This window comes from Pundamilia nyererei, unplaced genomic scaffold (assembly GCF_000239375.1).
Source record: "Pundamilia nyererei isolate P.nyererei 1_Seehausen unplaced genomic scaffold, PunNye1.0 scaffold00109, whole genome shotgun sequence".
NCBI classification, from domain to species: domain Eukaryota; kingdom Metazoa; phylum Chordata; class Actinopteri; order Cichliformes; family Cichlidae; genus Pundamilia; species Pundamilia nyererei.
In genome coordinates this window covers 1,827,669-1,851,372 of record NW_005187510.1, presented here as the reverse complement: position 1 = coordinate 1,851,372, position 23,704 = coordinate 1,827,669, and the positions used below count along the sequence as shown (strand labels likewise).

At 39.0% G+C, this 23,704-nt stretch overlaps 3 protein-coding genes across 4 annotated transcripts in view; 2 read left to right on the top strand and 1 right to left on the bottom strand.

The window, feature by feature from the left end:
* Nucleotides 1–1,234: 1,234 nt before the first annotated feature.
* Nucleotides 1,235–8,215, bottom strand: ebag9 (estrogen receptor binding site associated antigen 9). The gene is made up of 7 exons (XM_005741315.2): nt 7,905–8,215; nt 7,488–7,582; nt 7,093–7,174; nt 6,803–6,958; nt 5,534–5,644; nt 5,064–5,155; nt 1,235–2,924 (listed from the first exon to the last, which is right to left on the bottom strand). The coding sequence occupies exons 2-7, from the start codon at nt 7,568–7,570 to the stop codon at nt 2,807–2,809; spliced, it is 642 nt and encodes a 213-aa protein (XP_005741372.1). The 5' UTR covers nt 7,571–7,582; nt 7,905–8,215; the 3' UTR covers nt 1,235–2,806.
* Nucleotides 8,216–9,091: 876 nt separating this feature from the next.
* Nucleotides 9,092–19,422, top strand: ttk (ttk protein kinase). 2 transcript variants are annotated; one of them, XM_005741314.1, is made up of 25 exons: nt 9,092–9,219; nt 9,783–9,870; nt 9,953–10,175; nt 10,258–10,364; nt 10,456–10,599; nt 10,755–10,866; nt 10,949–11,030; nt 11,152–11,267; nt 11,448–11,535; nt 11,712–11,820; nt 11,927–12,149; nt 13,898–14,004; nt 14,562–14,705; nt 14,826–14,995; nt 15,225–15,370; nt 15,630–15,756; nt 16,048–16,140; nt 16,254–16,411; nt 16,549–16,700; nt 16,820–16,944; nt 17,872–17,946; nt 18,043–18,219; nt 18,391–18,487; nt 18,572–18,657; nt 18,740–19,422. In XM_005741314.1, the coding sequence occupies exons 2-25, from the start codon at nt 9,783–9,785 to the stop codon at nt 18,806–18,808; spliced, it is 3,018 nt and encodes a 1,005-aa protein (XP_005741371.1). In that variant the 5' UTR covers nt 9,092–9,219; the 3' UTR covers nt 18,809–19,422. The 2 variants fall into 2 exon arrangements, with proteins under 2 accessions (XP_005741371.1, XP_005741370.1); XM_005741313.1 differs by having other exon boundaries at nt 11,924–12,149.
* A 510-nt stretch (nt 19,423–19,932) lies between these two features.
* Nucleotides 19,933–23,704, top strand: part of bckdhb (branched chain keto acid dehydrogenase E1 subunit beta) — a 78,761-nt gene continuing 74,989 nt past the window's right edge. The window contains exons 1-3 of the mRNA XM_005741312.1: nt 19,933–20,363; nt 22,685–22,762; nt 22,956–23,024. Of these exons, the coding sequence (XP_005741369.1) occupies nt 20,186–20,363; nt 22,685–22,762; nt 22,956–23,024 (325 nt within the window). The 5' untranslated portion in view covers nt 19,933–20,185. The remainder of the gene's footprint in view (nt 20,364–22,684; nt 22,763–22,955; nt 23,025–23,704) is intronic.

Sequence of the window (23,704 nt, the reverse complement as noted above, 5' to 3'; positions counted from 1 at the left end):
TTTTTTTTTTTTTTTAAAGAACACTGGATGTGACTGCACCCACTTAGCTTATCCCCTTTCTGAAGACTGATGACATGCACTTTCCCTTTCTGAAAGTGGGTCAGTCTCTGAGAGGTTTGGCAGGCAGGCCGGCATAGTCCCCAGGTAGATGGGACTGACATCATTATGATGGAGGTCAGATGTGTGATGACAATAGTCCGTCAGTACCTTCTACAGGCCAGTTTAGCATCAGACTGTTTTGATACTGGAATCTTCATGCATGCTGATGCTTGACTCTAATGCGTAAATGATTGATCATGAAAAGAAATGCTTTACAACATGGTAACCATCCTACATTAGCCTATTAGCCACATTGCTAACATTTATGGACTTCAGAAAGTATTATGATACAATAAATTCTCCACTTCTTTATTTCAATAGCTGGGCCCATGTCCTCATTTTAGGTTTGACAGCGTTTTAGTAGGTAAAAATGAATGCTTTGACATGAATTGAGCTGCGGTTTGGGGAAGGCCTCGAAGGGGACTAGCAACGGCTCCCGGGCCTGGCAGATCTCCATGCACTAAATAGAAGTGAAGAAGTTAAAGAATTGAGAACAAGGAGGGTGGGGCACGTAAACGAGAATGAACAGCTTGCAGAACTGGGGGAACCTATATAGATGACAACCAGAACGAGTGTTTGGAGGCGTGGTCCTGCTCCTGAAATTCCGATACATAATCTCCAACTAAGTGCAATCGTTAACACAATCTTTAAGTTTGTGTCACTCCATCAAGGTTTTGTCGCATTTTCTCCCCTTATTCACTTCTGTAGTTTGCAGCATTTTTCATGAGGCTGGTTTGCAGGTAGGAGATTAAAAAATAGAAAGTTCTAGGTCAATTTTATTTTAACATGATGATGTCAAGGGAAGAGTCTATACATATTTCTGTTTTGCGGGAATGTAATGGCAATTCCACCAATAGCTTGACAAATTTCAATAAAAACCAGAGTGAGATATTGGTAAGGTTCATCCTCTGGGGACCATCACTGATGGTAACATTTTACAGAGCTCTTTCCAATAGAGTTTTATTTCATTGTAGAAACAAGATGTTTGCCAAGTGGCCGACACCTAAAAAACACTCATAGACAGTCTATGAAAAAGCCTGAACATAAAGGTTGTATTCATGAAAAATTATTACCTTTCCCACAATGGTTGCTGGAGTTATTTTACTATTTACATATCAGGCGTAGCCAGATTGTCTTCAGTTGAAGGCATGAATCAAAATTTATTAAAAACCTGTGTAGGTCTAATACAGCAGAGATACAATTTGTCAACTCTGGACTCATTACTTTATATTAGTCCTATGTTGTGCTCAACCACTGCTATTTTTACCCTTAAGCATGTGTGAAAACAGGATTTTAATGATTAATTTCTGAAAAAAAGAAATCATGACGTGCAAAATTTAAAAAGGAAAACATGACATGCAGCCTTTCTCAGTGAAAATAACGGGGAACGGGCATTTCCAAAGAAAATAAATCCACACCTGCTTTTAATTTCATTCTTGAATCTATTCATGCTCTAATTATTTTCATATTCATTTTATCATTGAAATTTTAACAGAAATTTTGTCAGTAAATCATTGAATAATATTAACCCAGATATGTCTTCTTTGACTTGCTTTGCACCATTTATCACAAGTCATGGATGAACACATGCTGTATCTGCACTTGCCAATGTTTCCATGACAACACTGACTGGGAATTTCATTACAATGATGCATAACAAGATGCTCAGTCAGAAGCACTTACTTAAAATGATGTGCTAGGAAACGTTTATCCATCAGCCCATTATTTGCCAAGATTACTGTATGAGTGTCCATTGTGATGATGACCCATGTATTTTAAGTACTGGGTCTCTGCAGACAATTCATCAACTATTTAACAGGAGAGCAAGATTTCCTCCCCCAAGATAAAAGGGGAAAAAAAAGACTCATCGATCACTGGAAATTCTCCTTCAATATTAAGGGCTGACAAAAATGAGTGAATGGCAGAGAGATGCAGTGAGATTACCATGGGAACCCACAGCTAACATCTGCATTGGCTACGTTCTAGTCTACCATCATGTATCCACACGCACTTTGAAAATTTCCAGCCTTCATTTTAATGCAGATTTCCAGCGAAATAAGGGCCATACAGCACAGGGAGATAATGTGAAATATAAAAGCATCATTCATTTAAAAAAAAAACAAAAGAAAAGAAACAGCGAACAGATCAGTTGTCAGACAAAGACATAAATATTAAAAAAAAATAAAAAATCAAGCAAACCAAGGGATTTCACTGGTATTCAATGATGCATAAAATAAATTAGACGTCCTTGCCTTTTGAGGTTGTAAAAATTACAAAAAAAGAGAGAAATGTACTCCCTGTGTATGTTTCAACAGGTAGCACAAGTACCGGTTTATTTACAAATGTTCCTGGAAAATCCAAAATGGAAGATTTTCCAACAGATTTAATCATTATCTCAGAAAGCCACTTCTGACCTTTAACCTAAAATGATCTGGATGGTATTAACAAAATCTCCCTTAAAGACCAAAATGACCCTGCCACATGAAGAGTGAGAATACCCGCTGCCCTCAACATTGCCATGTTTTATGCCGCTGCAGATGGAAAACACACTAAAATGCTGCTGGTGGAAAAAAGGAGGAGGACAATCTGCTAACATGTGAGTAGTGTACAGTAAGAATCCTGGTAGGTTTGGTGACTTTAAAGACAGAGCTAGCATCTTTGCCCCTCCCCCACCCCCAATTGCTCAAAAGTGAGCCTCTTTAAAATGTTATGAGAGCTTGACGGCAATTTTCTGCTCCTTCTTCATCATTCTCTGGGCTTCTTTCTCCATCTTTTTCCTCTGCTGCTCCATGAAGCGCTTCTCTCTCTCAGCCATCTTCTGTTGTCTGTTTAAAAAACAAAAGCAAAACACAAAATTATAGTATAAAAAAAATAAAAATAATAGGTGACAGGAAGTGATGTCACACCAAAGCATGTCACCAAAAGCTAGGTCAGCTGAGAATGGGGGAAAACAAAACCCTGCTTTTTGTGCCACTGCTGACAAAGTATTATCAAACACTGCCATCTGGTGGCCATGAAATGAACATACACATTTAGAAAAGTGATGACTGCAAGAAGAAATATAATGGGCCCATTATTCTCGCTGTATTGATGTTGTGTGCAAACAGTGATGTCGCCACAGTTCGGTATCATTTTATACCAGCACTGTATTGGGTGCGAGTACCGGCTGGCGTATTCTACTCAATGATAGGTCATCACTCAGACAAATCTTCCACATCAGTGCAAGCATAGGAAGAGAAGTCAAAACCAGAAGCAAAGAAGTAGTTTTTTTTTGTTTGGGGTTTCCCACAAAGTCATCTGTATCTGTATAATCTGTGAATACCTGAACATCTGTAGTGATCATCAAATAGCAGTACAAAAACAAAAAACTAACAACAATAACCCCCTGCCCCTCCCAAAAGAACAAAACAAAAAAAACCCAACATTGTACACTCGTGTTCTAACTACAAAGACGTGAGGTGCACAAACAACCGAAATGCCAAAGTGCAGCTTTCGGCAGCGGATACGAGACCACTGTTGACGTGCAGTGCCGTTCACGAGGACAAGAGACGGCGAGCATAATGGGCTCACGAGACTTCTTTGAGTTGTGTGAGATAAAAACAAATGAAAAATTAAAATACTTTTATAGAGCTATGTTGTTGTTTGTTTTTTTAATCTGAACAAATAACACCATCTATTAGAGCAGGGGTGTCAAACTTATATGAGCTGTGGGCTACTGCTGGCACTGTCATCTCATTGGCAATCCACTTTAGTGTTCAAGTAGTACAAAAAACCCCAAACAAACAAGAAAACACCCAAAAATATTTCTGAAAATACAGTGGGGTTTTTTTTTTTTCCCTTTTAATATATTGTATAACAAGACAAAATTGCAAACGTGAACGCAATTCTTTTTCCTCACTCTTAACTAACTGAAGCCATTCATTGAACTACCACATAATGGTACTCTGGTACTCTCTTTCTGGCCACACGCGTGAAAGGTCTTCTGCTATAATTTTATTCATATTTAACAAAATAAAAATGCAGGCATAAGTGTACACATTAGTTTTTGACTGCTAGCGAAAAATTTTCTCTTTACAAATAACTCTCTTACTGAACTAACATATGTTTGTACTCTCTGCCCATATTGCCTTCATATTAGATAATTTTCTGCTTATAAAAGAACTTATTTTAACATTGCACTCAGCAACAAATAAATACTCCCCAACAAAAAAAGTAACTTCAAGGACCAAACTGTATTATATTTCTAAGTCAATATAAGGGCCGCAAGTGGTCCCCGGGCCGCGAGTTTGAGACCCCTGTAATAGAGGATAAGCTAAAGGAAACTAGAGGAACTAAATATGAATTAACTGCTAATAACCAGCTATGTTAACAATCTATGTTTTTTACACCAAGATTAAGAAATTCTGTTGTAAGACTGGAAGCAAAGATTTCTTATTTTTCAGTTTAGACACCTCTGTCCTCACTGGTAGGAGGTGTGAGGAAGAGATGCAAGGGACCCATGTGTTTGCATAATAAAAGGTTTGATCACTCTCTTGTTTAACATAATTTCCCCCTAGTCTGCAAAAAATTACAATTAAAAATAAAATAAAAAATAGCATTTCACAGGAGGCATCTACTTGGGGTCATTTAGATGACAGCTAAGAAATCCAACTATAACCTGGTGTGCATTAACACAAGGATTGTGAATAATAATCTTTTACAACTGTGTTGTGTTGTAAAAAATGTTTTTCTGTGTAAATACAGACAGATTGTTGTATGTGGCCATGAAACCTGTTGTTGTGCATTCCTCAGTCTTTACTGCAATCAAATCTGGGTTCAATGACAATGTGTTGGAATTGTATATTAACATGGTTAATAACATAAAAAACACTCCTTGTTCCTGTTGTTGTGTCATAACTGGTTAGTTAAGGTAGCAAACTGGTATTTGCTGTATATAGAAGCAGATGAACTCTTGACCCATTTACCTGAGCACCTCCTCTGCCTCCCAGGCAGCATCAGACTCATCCTCCCAGGCATTTGTGTCCTCCTGCCAGGTGTCCATTTCACCCAGTTCAGCCTGTGGAAATTGACAGTTTGCAGTCTTATATACAGAGATAACACTATGATAACATTTTAGTCGGGAGCCTTTGATGTCTAATACATCATAAACGTCAGTTCACACAAGAGTGTTGCAAACTGCATCAAAATTTACTGAACCAGTGGAATAAGAGAAGGGGATTGGTGCATTCTTTTGAAGGCTTACTGAGTCATTCTGACATTTGGGTTTTCTAAGATTCAAGTCCTGCAGCTTTAATAATTTTTTTCACAAGCCTATTTACTGATAAAACAAGTTTTGCTTTCCTTTGATGGCCAACAACTTCTCCTGCATAATTATAAAATTATTAGCATACAGAGTGTAAAACATAAACAGTCTTCCAACAATAGTGTAACTTACTGAGGGGGGAATGAAAGTCATCATATCCTGAGAGGCTGCCAACCTGCTGGAGAAGCCTGCTGAGCCATCAGGCACCAGATAGTTCAAAGGTTCCCTTTTCTTCAACACAATCTTCAATATGAAAACCAGAAAAAAAGAAGAGGAGCTTAGAGTCAAAGTAAAAGGAGTTAATGTTGAATCGCTGCTCAACTATTAATAGGAAGGACAAGCTGAGAATGGGAGATTTTCAAGCAATCACACTGTTACACTACAAAAATTGTATGTCTAGAAATGACAAACCCAACATTTTAAAAGCACTTTACTTCTGCACTCAAACAACTTCTAATCAGTGGCTGCAGGAATTATCAGGCTATGTATCAAAAGAAGACGTTTCAATCAAAAGCCATGGGTTTGGATCACAAGAAACATTTGATCGCATTCAAAGCATTAATAGCAAAACCTTTACTCTTTACTGTATCTGGATGCCTACAGAATATTTATGTCATGCTTCTTGGTTTAGACAACAGTTAAGAATTTGCTAAAAATAAACAAATAGATTTGCTAAAAACAAACAAATAGAGTTATATATTAGATGCCATTTCTTGTTATTACAGGAAATCAAAGCTAAAGTTTTAATATTGCAATGGAATACATAAATGAAACTCTGCACTGCGTGTCTCTTGTTTTACATCTGCCCATTTCTAAACTGAGTAAAAAACAAAGACTAAGATCGACACTGTTTGTGCAAATTACTTCTAGATGCTACTCTTAAGTTTCTAATAGAATATACATTTTATTATAATATTATTCTTAGAATTTTCTGTGGCATGGATCCATTTAAAACAGTTGGAAAACAAATAGTAGCCTTTCCCTTTGAAGCGGCAACTTTTTTCCGCATCTTCATTGTATTTTGTATCATGTTTGCTTAAGTCAAACACAATAGTCACGGCTTCTTTTTTTTTTGCTATTACAGTTTTTCCTCATTTACAAAAATAACCGCTTTTCCATCTCTGACATTGTAATGACACCTACGACTCTTCAGTTAAAAAAAGCCAACCACATAAACAAACTATAAATTCCATGACATAGAGTGGCCCTATTACACTTCACCTTATTTTCTGTCATATTTACACTGGTATAATTGTGTATACTCAGCAAACATTGTCAAAGTTCACCACAATTAAGGAGCTGAGCCTCACAGGTGAAGTTTACTTAATAAAAGACAAATTTAAAGGGGTTATACACTTTCATAGACACGGCACAAACTGCTTTGACTTGTTGCAGACATACCTTCTGTGTTTTTCTGATGGTGGGAGCCATGTCTTTGAAGTAGTCCGGCTCTTCATCTACATCGTTGGGTGGAGGGGAGACATTGCCGTTGCCACCTTCAATCTTAATACTTGTAGGAGCCTCTTCATCCCAAGAGCTCCATTCCTCAATCTCTGGCTGTGCAGACAAAAATAAACTAATAAAAACACAATAGTGCCTGAAAGTTATTTGTTTATGAAAACAAGAAAATTGTGTCTCCTGTATGGCAGCCTCTTCTCAAAGCAGTTGCTGATGACTGCTGCAGTACATGCCTGTTTTGGTACAGATGATGAAAAATCCACTGTTGTTGGGAGAGTTATTTGATCACCACTGAGTTTGCGGCCCCTTCCAGTCCTGTGTTACACAATGAAATTAAACTCTCCATTATTATAAAAAGCAGAAACTGCACATTACAGAACACCACAATCAAATCTCTTTACTGTGCATTGTGACAACCTTGCATCCAGCACATGCACAAAAAAGGATCTCTAGTTGTGGTGCTGATGCATGCAAAAATCGTGGTAAATGCTGTGAGTTGCTGTGAGTTTCATAAAGCTAGAACAATATTTTTTAAATCCATATCTCCTATTTTATTTTCAAAAATATCGTAGTAGTGTAAAGATAAAGGTCTCATACATGCTGTAATGGACAATGCATTTGTGCTTACCTGCATATTAACCTTTTAAAGAAAGAAAGAAAGCTGGCTAGGCATGTGCAGATCTTAAAAAGACGGAACTGAGAGATGGCCATGATGAAATTGAGCTGGTGGGAAAGAAAAGGAAAGATTTCTGCATCTGATTTTGCAAGTACGGACATGACTTGTATGCTCCACTTGCAGCAAAGCAGACGAATATTTACACAGGACTGCGCGAAAACAAAATCTGTAAGCGTTTATAAACGCTTAATCTCGAGAGCCGTGCCACGAGCACCTCACTGAAATACGAACCCGTATTTATTCACCATAGAATAAGACCGAGCTTAAGGCTAACGTTAACAATGCAAGTTCTTTACTCATGAAAACAACCGAGCTGTACCTACTAATAAAATATGCGTCTCTACAATCATAAAAAAGATACAAACTCACCTTATAAGATGTCAATAGACTGTATGAAAGGCAACTGCTTCCTTCTTGTGTGGCAGAAGAGACAAGTTCATTTATTTGCTAACCTCTGCTTGCTAGCTTAGCCCACAGGAAAACATATTTCTGAACCCTTTTAAACTATTCCTACGACGACACATTGGCGGTGACAGTTTAATTCACTGTTATGTCAAAACAATAGCGGTATCAGCTCCGCAACCCAGTTTTGTTTCATGACAAAAGTCCTAAATTTGTGTCGTCTCTCGTCTCTGTCCCATGGCTGCCATCTTTGAACTGGGAGGAGCAGAAACACAGGAAGCGTGATTGTGCTGTATTCAAGTGCTGTTGGAAAAAAAAGGGAGAGTATGTAATACAGGAGAGAATGGAGAAGACATGCACTGTATGGCTTTATCAAAGTCAAAGTCAACTTTATTGTCAATTCTGCCACATGTACAGGACATACAGAGAATAGAAACTTCGTTACTCTCAATCCCTAGATAAAATAGAAAATGAACATTTAAATATAAGAGTGATTAAAAATGCAAGTAAAATATTTTAAAGTAAAAAAAATTAAATAATATAATACAATTTTACATATAACAAGAAAGCTATACAATATACAATATAAGGGTAAATGACATTGAGTGCAAACCAGGCAGAGTAGTGCAAATAGGCAATAGTGCAAATGGAGATTTGGTAATGTACGGTATGAGATAGTGTAACACAAAGTCTTATGAGGTAATGGCAGTCCATGGCGAAGAACCTGCACTACAGATTTTATGATGGCTTTGAGAGAGTTGATGGTCACATATAGAGAAGGTCAGTGTCTTTGTGGAGCTACAGAAAGCATATACAGCATCATAGGGTGCCAAGAGAGGAACTGTGGTATTGCATGAGGAAGTCAAAAGTGGTAGACAAGTATTTGAGGGTGATACATGACACGTATGAGGACAGCGAGATTACATCAGACATCGGCTCTGAGCCCCTTCTTGAAAAATATTTGCATATTTCAATTTATACACGTTCAAAATACACACTAGAAGTATTTATAAAAATTACAACGCGCTGGTAAATATCTATAGATACTTCTCAAAAAACGTTTAGAGAGACACGCGTCTCCCTTATATTTATCCTTTATTATTGTCGTCTTGCTTGTTTGTAAACTGAACGCATCGTGACGTCATCACAAAGACCCTATCAATGCACAACGCCAACGGAAGCGGCATATTTGAAATCTGGCAGTTGAAGTCGAGCCTTTTTCCCTGTGTATTGTGCTGTAATTCCCGTCGCAAGAGACTTTTTTGTGGCAGGCCTAAACACGGTGAGATGGTTTTCGTTTTACTGCACTTTAACGTCATGTTTTTAAAAGTGTTCTAATGCGTGTTTAACGCGAGTCTTCGGCACAGTGGGGAGATTTGATGAGCAAGTTATCTTGAGCAAAATTGCTACATGCTACCTAGCCGGAAAATGAGCTAGCCCCGATTGTAAACACGAAGCTATCCAGGTTTATAAGGAAAGCATTTGTTCAGTAACTTGTCTTCAACTTGTTATCTAGGTTATTTCTTGCTGCTCACCAAGTCAGCATATAGTACCTTCTAGGTATTCCTCACCTTAGAATGAGAAATCACACAAAACTGGTAACTTAATGTTAATTAAATGCTGAGAATTGTCTCAGTGTTGGTTACTCCTTTAACAACAGCTCTGGATTTCTTTTTAAATGTCTGCAGTCCTAGCTCCCCATTATTAATAACTGTTAATAAACGCGTCATATTAACATTAAATTGCATTTTCTGTGCTGGATTTTGTGTTCTTGTTATTCAAGCAAAATGCTTATATTCATTTGGGCTCATTTGTTATTTGTGTCGACTGAACTCATCATTTCAGATGGAGGAAGAGGAGCACACAGACAGAAAGCAGAAACTTGCCATGCTTTATCAAAAGCTTAACAAAATTAAAAAGTATCTCAATGAAGGTAACAAAGGATTAACAAGTAGTCATGTATGCCAGATGTCTGCATTGCCGTGCATAACTGTGACACTTTGTGCTTGTTACAGATGACACAGACAATATTAACCAGGTCATTGGCTCAAACTCACCCGAATCATGTCTTTCATATTTGATGGACTTGGAGAAAAAAGGAGACCCTCACTTGGATAGTAATCACCTCACCAGGCTCATTGACTTTTATACCAGGGTGTTCTCCAATATGCCACTGGGAAAACACTGTCATAATGAGAGCTACGCAAGGATGTTGGTCAGATTTGCAGAGCTGAAAGCGTGAGTAGAAATCCTGTTCTTGGTTTAATTATATTTTCATCTGTGCATTCACTGAGTCATTTATTTATTTATTTTCTATTAGAATTCAAGATGTCATTGAGGCAGAGCCTAACTTCAACGTGGCAAGGTCCCACAGCCAGAATTTTGCATTTGTCCACATTGCACATGCACAGTTTGAGATTTCTCAAGGTAGACATGTGATGTTTGTCCTTCAAAACATGTGCCAGTTCTCAAGAAATGCTATGTAGAATATGTAATTTAATCTCTAACACTTTACCAGGCAATGCAAAGAGAGGCATCTACATATTGCAGAATGCTGTTCAGGTGGGTGCCCAACCGAAAGAACAGCTGGAGGCTGCTTTGCGAAGAATTCAGAATGGAAAAGCACAACTATGGAGTTCAGAGGATAAGGAAAATTTACCAGGTGAGCATTCATGTTTATCTTGTGTCATTATATACATGTTGCTGTTTGACTTGACTGTCCAGCAGTAGAAAGTCACAATAGAGCTCAAATGTAATAATGCCCTTTTCCCAATCATGCTTTTCTCTTCTAAATATTTTGTGTTTTCTTTCTGTCAGTACCAAACAGTGATGCACAGGACTCTGTCAAAAAAGGCTCAGAGTTACAAAAAGTAAGCAGAACGTCAGATGGGACGGGTGACTTGCAGCTCTCAAGTATTTTTAGTTCGGGGTAAGAATAAAGTGGTTCTCAACCTCCCAGAAGGCTTTTTCTAAGGGGGAACATCTGACATTTTTTGTTCTCTGTCCTTCAGGAGGGACTCCCTTGGTGGAGCACCAGATGACCAACTACCAGGCTGGAGGACAGGATCTCAGCGCAAGAGAGCAGTTGGAATGGTCTGTGGGGTTTGTTTGTTTGTTTGTTTGTTTGTTTTTTCACTTGAAACTGTTCCGTGTTACCCATTACCAAAAGGTCTTTGAGGATCCCAAGTTCTGCTCTTACATTTTTGCTTTGTAGCCAGCAAGAGTTCCCATAGTACCTTTCTCTATCCCAGAAAAGGATGATGATGATGACTACAATAATAGCAGGGTCTCCAAAGGAAGCAATGCATCAATCCCCACAAGTTTGTCCAGGTATGTTTATGTTTATTTATTTTGGTTAAAATGTAGTGAATGTAGGTAGGGGGTGGGATGATCTGAGAAATACAATTGAAATATATGTAATTAAGTGAATTTACTTTGCGTGTAATGTCCTGCAGTGTCAATGAAACCTATATCAGGTTTGTTCATGCTTAATTTGTGTCACTGTCTTAGGCAAACATCTGGTTCAAATATGAACCCAATATTTGGGCTATCCTCCTCAAAGAACAGTGCTGTGGATCGGGATATAGTGTGTGTTCAAGTGAGTACAAATAAACGTATTTGTACCTCTCAAATTCCACACTTGGTGGCTTTCGTTTCTAATGATCTGTTGTGTGAAGAACCTTAGCTTGAGCCAAAGAAAGAAACGTTGAATCCTTTTTTGTGTGTGTGTGTGTGTGTGTGTGTGTGTGTGTGTGTGTGTGTGTGTGTTCTCAGCAACCAGCTCTTAGTCCAGAGAAATCCACCTGGGAGGACCAGGCAGCCATAGACTCAACCACAACTCTCCTTCACACATGTTACACAAAGAACGCCTCAAGAATGGAAGGTACTACATTACATATTTCCATGTGGAATCTTATTTTCTATAGTTGTGTGAATGAAAGACACTGTGTCCCCTTCTCTGTTTTCATGACTGTTTTCCTTTCTAGCAGATGTAACTTACAATTTCGATCAGGTCGTCAATTCCAACTCTCCCGAGTCATGTTGGGCATACCTGACTAACCTGGAGAAGAGAGGGAACCCTCACACAGACATCAGCCTTCTGAATAAGCTCAAGGACTGTTACTCTAAAGTCTTCTTCAAGTTGCCAGTCAGACAATACAGCAAAAATGCCACCTACGCCAGAATACTAGTCCGATATGCAGAACTAAAAGGGTGAGTGCCCCATCATATCATTCACAATAATACCAATATAAATTTTTATAAAAGTGTTAAATCATGATATCAATGATTCGTTGGAGCCATGCGTTTATGTTTCTCAGTGGGCAAAACAATGAGACAAAGCCAAGCATGTCTCAGCCACATGCCAGCCTCTTAATTTAACAGCTTTCAACAAAGCACAGTACTCTGCTAAATTTCTGCTAAAGGTGGGAACAAGATTTTTAGATTTGAATCTTATTATGTGGCTCCTAAAGAGTTGCAAGGTTGTTATTTATTTTTTTTATGTTAAATTAAAAATTGTTAAGTTATACTTTTACTTGGAGTTACAAGGAATACACTACCTGGGCTGCTTTTGCACTTACATTTGACTTATCCTCTGGATATAATGCTGTCGTTATGGTTGCATTGGTACTGCTAGCACCTTGTGGCAATAAATTCACACTTTGAATTAGGTTGTCACTGGAAAAACAAAGATGGAAAAGGCAATTCATTTTGTTTTAACTAATAAATCTTCTGCCTGCAAGCTGCAATCACTGATAAAACATAATATAATTTATATCTTTATTGCAAATTTCCTTGAAATGTTGTGAAATGATCGGTAGTCACCTGAAATGGTTTTCCAACAGTCTTGAAAGAGTTCCCAGAGATGCTGAACATGTGTTGGCCCTTTTGCCTTCAGTCTGCGGTCCATTTCATCCCAAACCATCTTAATTGGCTTAGATCAGCTGGTCCTACCAAATGTAAACCAGATGGGATGGAATGTCGCTGCAGGATGCTGTGGTGGCCAAGTTGGTTCAGTGTGCCTTCATTTTGGAGTAAATCCCCAACAGTGTCACCAGCAAAGCACCCACACACCATCACACCACCTCCTCCGTACTTCACAATGGAAACCATGCATGTGGAGGTGATCTGTTCACCTTTTCTGCGTCACCCAAAGATGGAACCAAAGATCTTGAATTTGGATCTCAAATTTGGACTCACCAGACCAAGCACAGATTTCCACTAGTCTAATGTCCATTCCCTATGTTTCTTGGCCCAAACGAATCTCTTCTGCTTGTTGCTTTTCTTAGTAGCTGTTTGACCCTAAAGGCCTGATTGAGTCTTGCCTGAACAGTTGACGTAGAAATGTGTCTAGTAGAACTCTATGTGGCATTTATCTGCTCTAATCTGTTGTGCTGTTAACTTGTGGTTTCTGAGGCCAGTGACTCGAATAACTTTATCCTCAGCAGCAGAGGTGAATCTTGGTCTTCCTTTCCTGGGGCGGTCCTTGTGTGAGCCAGTTTCATCATAGCGCTTGATAGTTTCTGCGACTGTACTTGAGGACACAGTCAAAGTTTAAGCAATTTTCCAGACTGACTGACCTTCAGTTCTTAAAGTAATGATGGACTGTCATTTCTCTTTACTTAGCTGATTTGTCCTTGCCATAATATGAATTCTAACGGTTGTCAAATAGAGCTGTCAGCTGTGTACCGACCTGACTTCTGCACAGCACAACAGATGGTCCCAACCCCATTAAGAGGGAAAGAAATTACACAGTGAAACGCTGACAAGGCACAACTGTGAAGTGAAAACCATTTCAGGTGACTACATCATGAAACCCACTGACAGAAGACCAAGGTTTTGCAGTGCTGTCAACTGTCCACATAGACTTTCAGTCCCACCAAAAAAAGCATTGGCACAACCAAATGATAGCTATCAGTACTGCTCTTTAAGTGTATCATTGTTTCCTTTTTCTTCTGAAGGATCGAGGATCCAGATGAAGCACAGGACCACTTCATAGTTGCAAGATCCAACTGCAAAGCCTTTGCCTTTGTCCACATAGCACATGCCCAGTTTGAGGTCTCTCAAGGTATGTAATTTTCTGGAACCACATTCTCAAAACAAAAAGCTGAAAATAAGGAGCAACTCATACAAATAAGGACATTGTTTTGCACAACTTCAAGACTCCTCCTTGAAGAATTTAAATTTAAAGGTGGCACCACTTTGGAAAAATAATAGGTAGTCCAGAGCGGCAATGTACTGCTGTAAAAGCAACTAATTAAGTCGGTGCTTTAGAAAAACAGTATTGCCATAACTGAAGCCAGTTGCTGTAGTGTAACTTTATTACAGAAAGATCATTGTAATCAGTAATCACAATGTCTTTAATAAATGTCTATCTCAGTGTAATCTGTTACAATAAGGTCCCATATACACCTGGAAGGAACATGATTTTTGTCTAGATCTGATCAATGGATCACTATGTCTGCATAGTTTATTCAAAATGCATGCCAAACATTTGCTAGCGAGTGAAAAGTTTTGTCTGTATTTTGTGTTGTTTAGCCATAAGAATGTCTACTAATCAATCAATCGTTCATTAAAACATAATTGAAGTGCCATTTATTTATGCCCCTACTATCCTCTTTTTAGGTAATGTCAACAAAGCAACTTCAATTCTGCACAAAGCCCACACTTTAAATGCCAAGCCAGCCGAGCTCCTGGACATGGCCATACATAACCTTAAAGCTGGAGAGAAACGGCTACTGCCCACCAGTGAGGAGGACCCCCCCACAGGTAGAGATCTAAGTCAGTTCATTGTATGGGTCAAAACTTGAACATGCTTTTAAATTTAAATGAAATTTAAATACATTGTTATTTTTTAAATGCATTATATATTTTCCAAATTTCTTTTAGATTTGCAAGCAAGTGCTCCCATAATGTCTGCATGTGGTGGAATCCAGGAAGTACAGCTTCCTGCTCGGGTCCCTGTCAGACGTTCGGTAGAGCAGCCTAAACCTGCGAGCAGGGAGCCTTTATCGGAGTGGAAGATCCCAACTTCCATCAACCGGCATGTTTCTCCTGAGGTCTGATGGCCCTTTTTAAATCTACTGCTAAATTTTTAGATACACTGATTTTAGTTTGTTTTTTTTCTACATGCAAGCTGGTGTTAGCTTATGTCTTCCCTGTGAAATATCCAAAGACTTGGTGGGTGTTTATTATCTTCACTTAGAACATGTATGTAAACATTTATTTTGATTATGTCTCAAAACCTTAAACGTTTTTTTTGTTGTTGTTTTTTTCCCCCCTTATAAGGTTAAACAGACAACACCCCCTGAACCTAGACCCATTCCTCGTCTGGCAGAATCTTTCCTTACACCATCCCTCCAACTTCCATCCAAAGCTAACTCACAAACAGTCTGCGAAACGCCTAACAGCAATAGATATCCAGCTGCTAACAGGTAATACTCTGACTTGGGTATTTGTGAAATCTCTCTTTAAATATGCAGCATAAGCAAAAGTGTTTTTTCATATCTGTAATTCTGCTCTTTAGTTTCCATTGGGAACGGTATTTAAATATATGCTTTATTGTAGGGTGCTAAAAAGTTGCGCTAAAAGTCAATTCTACTTCAAATCAATAAGCTAATACTTTTGTATTCTAGAATATTTCTATTGAAATAAAATGTCACACTCTGCATGCCTGTATTTGTCTCCTCTCAGCTTCATTACTCCTGTTGTAAAGGGAGGCCCTGAAGTGTCTTCCTCTGCAGCAGCGGCACACAGAGCTGGGCCTGCTCAGCAGCCATGCACACCTCTAAATCAAACGTTGTGTGCCCAGACACCACAGGTATATGTTCATGCCCTCCTTTTGGTTTTGTCTTATACATTAAAAAAAACCAACAACATACTGTGGAGTTTTTTGTTGCTGTTTTGTTTGTTTTTAATTAAAGATTTTAGATGTGTGTGGGGAAAAGCACTTGATAGTATAAACATTTTTTTTTCCCAGCTTGACTGAACAGTAAACAGTTACTTGAATGTTAAGTAGACAGAGTTCAGTCAGTTGGAAATATCAGCAGTAATTTAAATACTACTCTCAACTTTAATGGGAAACTGTATCTTTGTTTGGATCTCATTTTAGGCTTCCCTCAGTGCGTTGTCCAATGAATCCATTACGATTAAGGGGAAGCAGTTCTTCATTCTGAAGATGATTGGACGCGGGGGATCGAGTAAGGTAACAACAGTGTTAAGGAGTTCCCATAATGCCAAAAACATTTCACCACAGTCTGACAGTCCAGTCGGCCTCTAATCTTGTATTTTAAACAACTGCTTGTTTTCCCCCTCCAGGTTTACCAGGTGCTTGATCATAAAAAGCAGCTGTATGCAGTGAAATATGTGAACCTCGAGGAGGCCGACGCCCAGACTATAGAGAGTTACAAAAATGAAATTGAACATCTGAACCACCTGCAGCAGTACAGCGACCAGATTATAAAGCTCTATGACTAGTGAGTGCACAGCCTATCCAGAAATTATTTTTTAAATTAGGCAGCCTTTTTTCTATTGTTTACCTGAAGTATACATCTCTGCCTCAATAAATGTCCTGATGGTTGTGTTTTTTGTGGGTTGTGTTTGTTTCTTTCAGTGAAATAACCAACAGCTACATCTACATGTTGATGGAGTGTGGAAACTTGGATCTGAACACTTGGTTGCGAAAGCGCAAAACTGTGAACCCTCTAGAGAGGAAGTTCTACTGGAAGAACATGCTGGAGGCCGTCCACACCATCCACAAACACGGTTCATTTCTCTTGTGCCTCCCACTATCAGTTGACTACCACTTTCAGTGTTGTTCAAATGTCATAAATGTCATAGTAACTGATGGTCACTTCTAACCACTGCATGTGTGTTCTGTATAGGAATTATCCACAGCGACTTGAAACCAGCTAACTTCGTCATAGTGAATGCTTCGCTGAAACTGATCGATTTTGGCATCGCAAACAGAATCCAACCAGATGTAACGAGCATCATGAAGGATTCACAAGTAAGTCATACTAATTAATACACTGAACCTCTTGTGTGTCATGTCAGCTTGGGTCCCAAGCAATCAAACTACAAAGGAATGAAATTGCTGGAAAACAATCTGGTGGACTCTAGAGGGGTGATGATATCTGTGCTAGACTGTCCAGTATAGCCTGATAGTCAGACATTTTCTGGTTAGCATGGTCAATGTCTGCATTCTTCCAGTCCCAGGCTACAAATGGTATCTGTTCCAGAGTCTTTCAGATAAGATAGATGGAGGGCCACGGTCATTTCTTCCAATAGACCAGCAGATGTTTTGACATCGCAGGAAAAAGCACATTGAATTAATAACACAGATGTATGAATGAGTGCATTCCACTAAGGTGCGGCCCAGATGCTTGTCGGCCTGTGATCATGGCCTACTGGGAAAGTTACAGCAACAGAGCCATTGTTAAAGAAATTTATTTCACCTGTGTGGGTTTTTTGTTTTTTTTGTTTTTTTGAGGATTTTTTTCTTCTTCTTCTTTTGCTTTAATAAATCAAAATCTCTGCAGGGGTGGTGTCCTAAGTATATTGTAGCATCTTTGAAACGACCTGCTGAAGTTCAAAAAACAGAATGGTCTTTAAAGGAAATAGAGAGAGAATATCTAGTGAGCGGCTTTTCACTGGGTAAAAATGCCAATCAGAGGAAGGCTGAAGCAGAGCTAAAATGGCAACTCTTCAGACACTGGATGAAGTCAGGGATTGCACCAAGATACAGAAGAATGATTTTGAACTTCAAACCATGCAAAGCAACTCTAAATGAGCATACAGTGAGGGACAACAGAAAATGACAGTTTTCTAATTTAAGTTCTGTTAAATAAGTTGAAGCTGCAGCTCAGCTTAAGGATGTCAATCAGTTGGGAAAAATGGCTTAACATGTGTAACACGTATTCATTTGTCAACACAGGTAGGAACTCTGAACTATATGCCCCCTGAAGCCATCAAAGACACGTCATCCCAGACAGGAAAAGCACGCTCAAAGGTGTGTTACTTTCGTTTTTACTGATTTGACAGAGTCACTAACCAAACCGAGAATGCAACAGTAGGTAAGACACCTTCTGCTAATTTTGTTCAACAGATCAGCCCCAAAGGTGATGTGTGGTCCCTCGGATGTATTCTGTACTGTATGACTTACGGGAAGACTCCGTTCCAAAGCATCACCAACCAGATCAGCAAGCTGCACGCCATCATCGATCCCTCCCATAAAATAGAGTTTCCTGACATCTCGGAGAAGGATTTGCTCGATGTGTTGAAGGTGAAACGATGCCATAGATGGGACTTCTGTGTTTCAGTTTTACACACATTAAAATGAGAATCTGTCCAATCAATTGTTGATGAGTCTTTATTAGAAGTGTTACTGAGGTCATGTAAAATCAAAATATTCAGCTTTTGTTTTGTTTTGTTTTGTTTTTTTTCCTTTTACCAGAGATGCTTGGTACGAAACCCCAGAGAGAGAATTGCCATTGCAGAACTGCTGGAGCATCCGTATCTGCAGCTCAAACCACAAGCATCACCTGAACACGGTACATGTACATCAATCAGTAACAAGTTTGTGTACTAAGAAGATGCCAGGTTAACGTTAGAAATTCACCTGTACTCTGTTCCAGAATATCCTTCTAACAACGATCTTAAGAAGATCCTGACAGACCTCGCAGCCCTCCAGTCTCCAAACAGCATCATTCGAGCTGCTAATGTAAGAATAACTTCCCAAAATTTCTTCTCAGACTTCTTAAACAAGTTTCTGAAGCGCTAACTTTGCTCTCTCATCGTCACAGAATTTGGCAAGAATGTGCAGCAGTGGCAGGAAGCTGGATGTTGCAGAGTGTGCAAAGTCATCATCTTAACTGCCCTGGAAAATGTGTTGTGGCTGATTTGGTTCTTTTAAACCACTCATAACCACTAAAGTTTCCCTTTTTTGTGAGATAAACAAAGCAATATCTTTGTTTTTCTTGAAACAAAATAGCACATTGTTTCATCTTTACTCATTAGTAAATATAAGCACAAGCCATTTAGCCATCATTAAAACTACTTGTTTAGTATTGTGTGGTTTAAATCACCAAAAGAACCCCCCAAAAGCTCTGACCTGTAGTCAGAGATGCCAGACATTTGGCAGTGGCTCATTTGGATCCTGTCGGTTGCAGGATGGACTTTCAGTCCCATGGGAATTGACTGGCTTGTTTCAGTGCATCCTGTGAATGCTGTTTCAGATTCTGGGGAGATCAGGAAAAAACTTTGTGTCTGTGTGTTCTTGAACCCTTCCTGAGCAGTTTCAGGGAGTGCTGTTGCCATTACAGGATGTGCTTGGTCTGCAACAGAATTTATGTGGGTAGTACCTTTCAGAAATCCACACGAATGGTAGAATCTCTAAGTGTTACTCACTTAAGTTTGTTTTAATGTTTTGGCTTATCAGTTTGTGCAGTATAGTATAATCCAATAAACATACTATATTGTACCATAAGAGTTTGTGCTTTGTTTTTTTCCATTGACATGTAGAAACTTTTTTTTCTTGAACCTGAAGCTTCTTCCTGTGAGGGCAGTAATACTATCGAGTTGTAATACAAATGCTTTACACACAAATGTAGAAATTTTCATATACTATTGTTAAAAAATACTTATCAACTCACGGTACAAATGTATAAGTAAAATAATATATGAAATACATATGAATATATATAAATGAATTACATCACAGGGAACTGTACGGAAGAGGATTAGGGCCACTGGGGAAAAAAGATCTGAGAAAAAAGTAAGAATTAAATTCTGAGATTAAAGTCAGAATTCTGACTTTTTTCTCAGAATTCAGGAAAAGAATAACTTAACACTCCCCCCCCCCCAGTGGCCCTAATCCTCTTCCGTAGAACTGAAACTGCGTCTAGTGAACGATTTTAGACACCTGTACGTACTGCGCACACCACCCTCCCTTTTGACCAATCACGGCCTCGCTGAGGCAGGAAGAAAAGAAGAGCTCTCACTCCGCCACTATTCCCAGAAATCACAAAGAGTGGGGTCTCTCCTACTCGTATTCCAATGAGTATAGCAATATTTGTTTTAAACAAGCTAGCATGAAATCTCTCAGCGTCGTTTACTGAAGCTTTTGGGAAAGTCCCGGAAGTTGATCGGGAGCGAAACAATTCCCTCCGCTAGAATTGGGAGCTTGCTCTAATAGACGATCTTTAGTCGTAGGTTCATCTTGCCCTCCCTGTTCACTTATAACAACAGTGATGGCGGCTGCTGCTCGGCTCTTCCTTCGAGGTACAAACTCGAAACTTTCCATCGCTCCCGGCTCCCTGGGGACCACGCTGCTAAAACTGTCGCCGAACTGCAGCTCCCGCACAAAAACACAACGAAGGCATGCGGCACACTTTACCTTTCAGCCTGACCCCGTCCCGTCTCAATACGGTGAGTGTTTGGCTAACCGGCTAACATGGGGGAGCGGGTCGTGTTGATACCGCTGGAATGTCCTCAGTTCAACCGAGAAATGAGCTGTCACCGTGAATTACACCGTGTATGGTTAAAGGGCGTGAAACAGCTGCACGTGGGGTCTTCTGTTTACTTGTTAAGTCAGAGCAAAAACATTTCTGGCACAACTTCACCTACTTCCAAGGTGCATGGAGAGAATGAAAGAATTCACAATGCAGGAACTCCGGCAACACTTAAGGGAAGACTTTAAGTCTTGTGGCCTTCATCAGGGTCTTGTGACATACTGTCATGTTGTTCATCTTCCCGTAAGTGTTGCTGGAGTTGCACCTTCATCGTCCTTTTGTGAAGCTGTTGTGAAGCTGTCCTCATCATGGAAAGGATCCTACAGTATTATCCTCAACTCTTGACGGCAAGGCTCACCAGTGTGTTGTTGGTGGTGTTTTTTAAATTATTATTATTATCATTATTTTATTCTAGAATAAACCAAAATGGGGATTTGGACATTTTATGTTTAACCTCCTAAGACCCGAACTCTTCCACAACATACATTTTAATTTCTCTTTGATATTTGGGCATATTGGGGCCCGATGAATGTAAAAACAAAGAATTACCAGATTTTCTTTTTTACCTTATTTTTGTTTTTAAGGAAAATAAGAGCCACGTATGATGATATTCGTTTAAATTTTTTGATAGAACAGTAGCAGTATAATGTCCTCGTAAGTGGATATCAGGCCCTTGTAGAGCAAAATTGAGTATTTTGGTCTAAATAACCCAAAATGTGTTGTCCACATATGTGGACGCCAGGTCCTAGGAGGTTAATGCAGTGTCTTTGTTTAGGCCCCCCAAAGGATTCTCTGTTTCGCTTACATGAAAAGGTCGTGCATCTTGTGGGTTCATAGCCATAGCGTTCATACGACTTCTTGTAAATGGGTCCAGTCTTTTTACCTGGTTAATGAATGCTGAAATAACAAAGCAATAGCACACACCATTGCAGAAAACAGCCCTCGACTCACTTGTTGCCAGACAAGTGAAAGATTTCTGGTTTGATGCTGGGAGGAGACACTGTCTCTTGGCTCAGGAAGGGCACCTGGTGTAAAACTGAGAAAATAAAACATTCAAAGCTACCTGCTGCTACTAAGGAAGTAACTAAAAATGTATTTAATTTTTCCTTGTAGTGTGATCTAGTCCCAGGCTCTAAGCTGATTGCTTATTTTATAATATACTTTTACTTGATCCAGAATCACAACATGGTACTGAAAATTGTAGGTGGGAATCACCTGACACCCCACAATACAATATTATCACAATACTTTAATCCAAATTTTTAACATTTTGCAATAAGCTGAGTATTTCAAAACATAAAGTTCAATTTCAAATTGTTTCAACTGCAAATTATGTACTCAGAGTTAAACTTTTTCAATATCTGTCTTATCCAATAAAATAATGTTATCAGATTTTAGTTATTTTGTTTTTTGTTGTTGGAAAAAAAAAGATTGTGTCAGTCTACTATCAGTCTGCAATTCAGTGAAGTCAAGTTGCCAACTCTTGAACATGTTTTTAAAAATACAGCAATTAACTGCTATAAATCCTCATAAATCACATATCTGTTGTTGTCTGTATGGACAGAAAGTCACATTTCACTACTCCATTTGTGCTCATCAGCCTTCCTGTTCTGTAGGAATATAACCAGAATACAACCAGCTGGTAGCCAGTTGGCTCAGGTCCTATCGAGTTGTGCTCATTGATAAATATTCATCCAGATTGATGGCAACATGGTGGCAATCTGTATGCGTTTATAAATTAAACAGCAGTTATTTGCAAACCTTCGACAACCTGTCTGAGAATGATTGCAGCTGGTTTGAGTCAGACCGCAACTATTTGCAGAAAGGTTGCCTTCTTTCAAGCGAGTTGAGCCCTCTTTTTTGTTGTGCTTTAATTTATTAATTAAAATATCCATATTTGGCATGCCTGCGTCAATACAATATCGCAATGTTGTAATATATAATATACAATAAATTGCAAAAATATATTGCAATCAAATATTGTAAAACCATGCTGTATCATTTTTTCTTTGCTTTTTTTCCTTTCCTGCCCTTGTTGAAAACATGCTATTCTTTTGTGTTCTTTAATTTGTAACACAGTGTGTACGCCATTGAAAACAGGAAATCAAATCACAGTTGATGTGTTTTTCCTGCAGTACCTGATCTGTTGAGGCCTAGTTGTGTAAAACCATTAAGACATACGTATTTTTTTATGTGTGAAGTTCTTCATTTTTTTTAAATTAAGTGTTTCACCTTAAGGTCCTACCCAGAAGATGAACTTGTTCCAGTCCATTACGAGTGCCTTGGACAACACTCTGGCCAGCGATCCTACCGCAGGTAAAAGGCACGCAGACACACTCTGTAAACCTCCAGGCTGCCTAACAATCATGAAAGTATGAATCAAGCTGTCCAAGTTATTGAAATCTAAAACATTCAAAGTGGCTTAATCTAAGGAGTTTTCAGTATTTTTCAGTCTTGCGTACTTGAGCACTAACGGTGCTGACTGTATTGTACTCTTGTTTCTCTGCAGTCATCTTTGGGGAAGATGTCGCCTTCGGTGGAGTGTTCCGATGCACAGTGGGGCTGAGGGACAAATATGGTAAGATGCTGCTTTCTATTTTAACGCTGACCTTAAAACAAACGAGGTTTACCTGATTTCAGCGATGCGTACCAATGCACGGCATCACAAAAAAATCATAAAAATGTTTCCCTCCTAATTTAAGTTGTTCTTGGTTGGTATATTGGTGGTAAGGAACATAATTTTGAGCTGTCTTAAGTCAGCCTTTTTCCTCATTGACGTTTGCTTGTTTTGGCTCATGGAAGGTGAAGTTCAGGCAGCTGAACAATGGGTGCTCTGTCAGCATTGTGAAGTATTGAGTAACCATTCTGTTTCCCTCTGTTTCTTTTCCATTGTTTAAAGGTTTTTCACCTTGACTATTACAATTACGAGCATCATGGAAAATAATCTCAAAAAGAGCCCCGTTGTAGTCTTGGAAATAGTGCAAAGTCCGCTAAATCTTACACTGTGACCAAAGACTGACTTGTCTTTAGGTTCTTCAAATGCACGGTAGACATTAAGAATCCCTCTCAAAAGTGACACCTGAATAGTTGAAAGGAAAAAAAATGTTAGTAACCTGTTGTCGGTGGGGTTTTTCTTTTGCCACTAGATGGCAGCAAAACACTGCTGAGAATCTCACCACCCACTGCTCTGGGAAGGGCCTGTTACTGCCTAGCCTTCACCCAGAGGACCAGCATGAGCTACTGGCACACGTGTCAGTC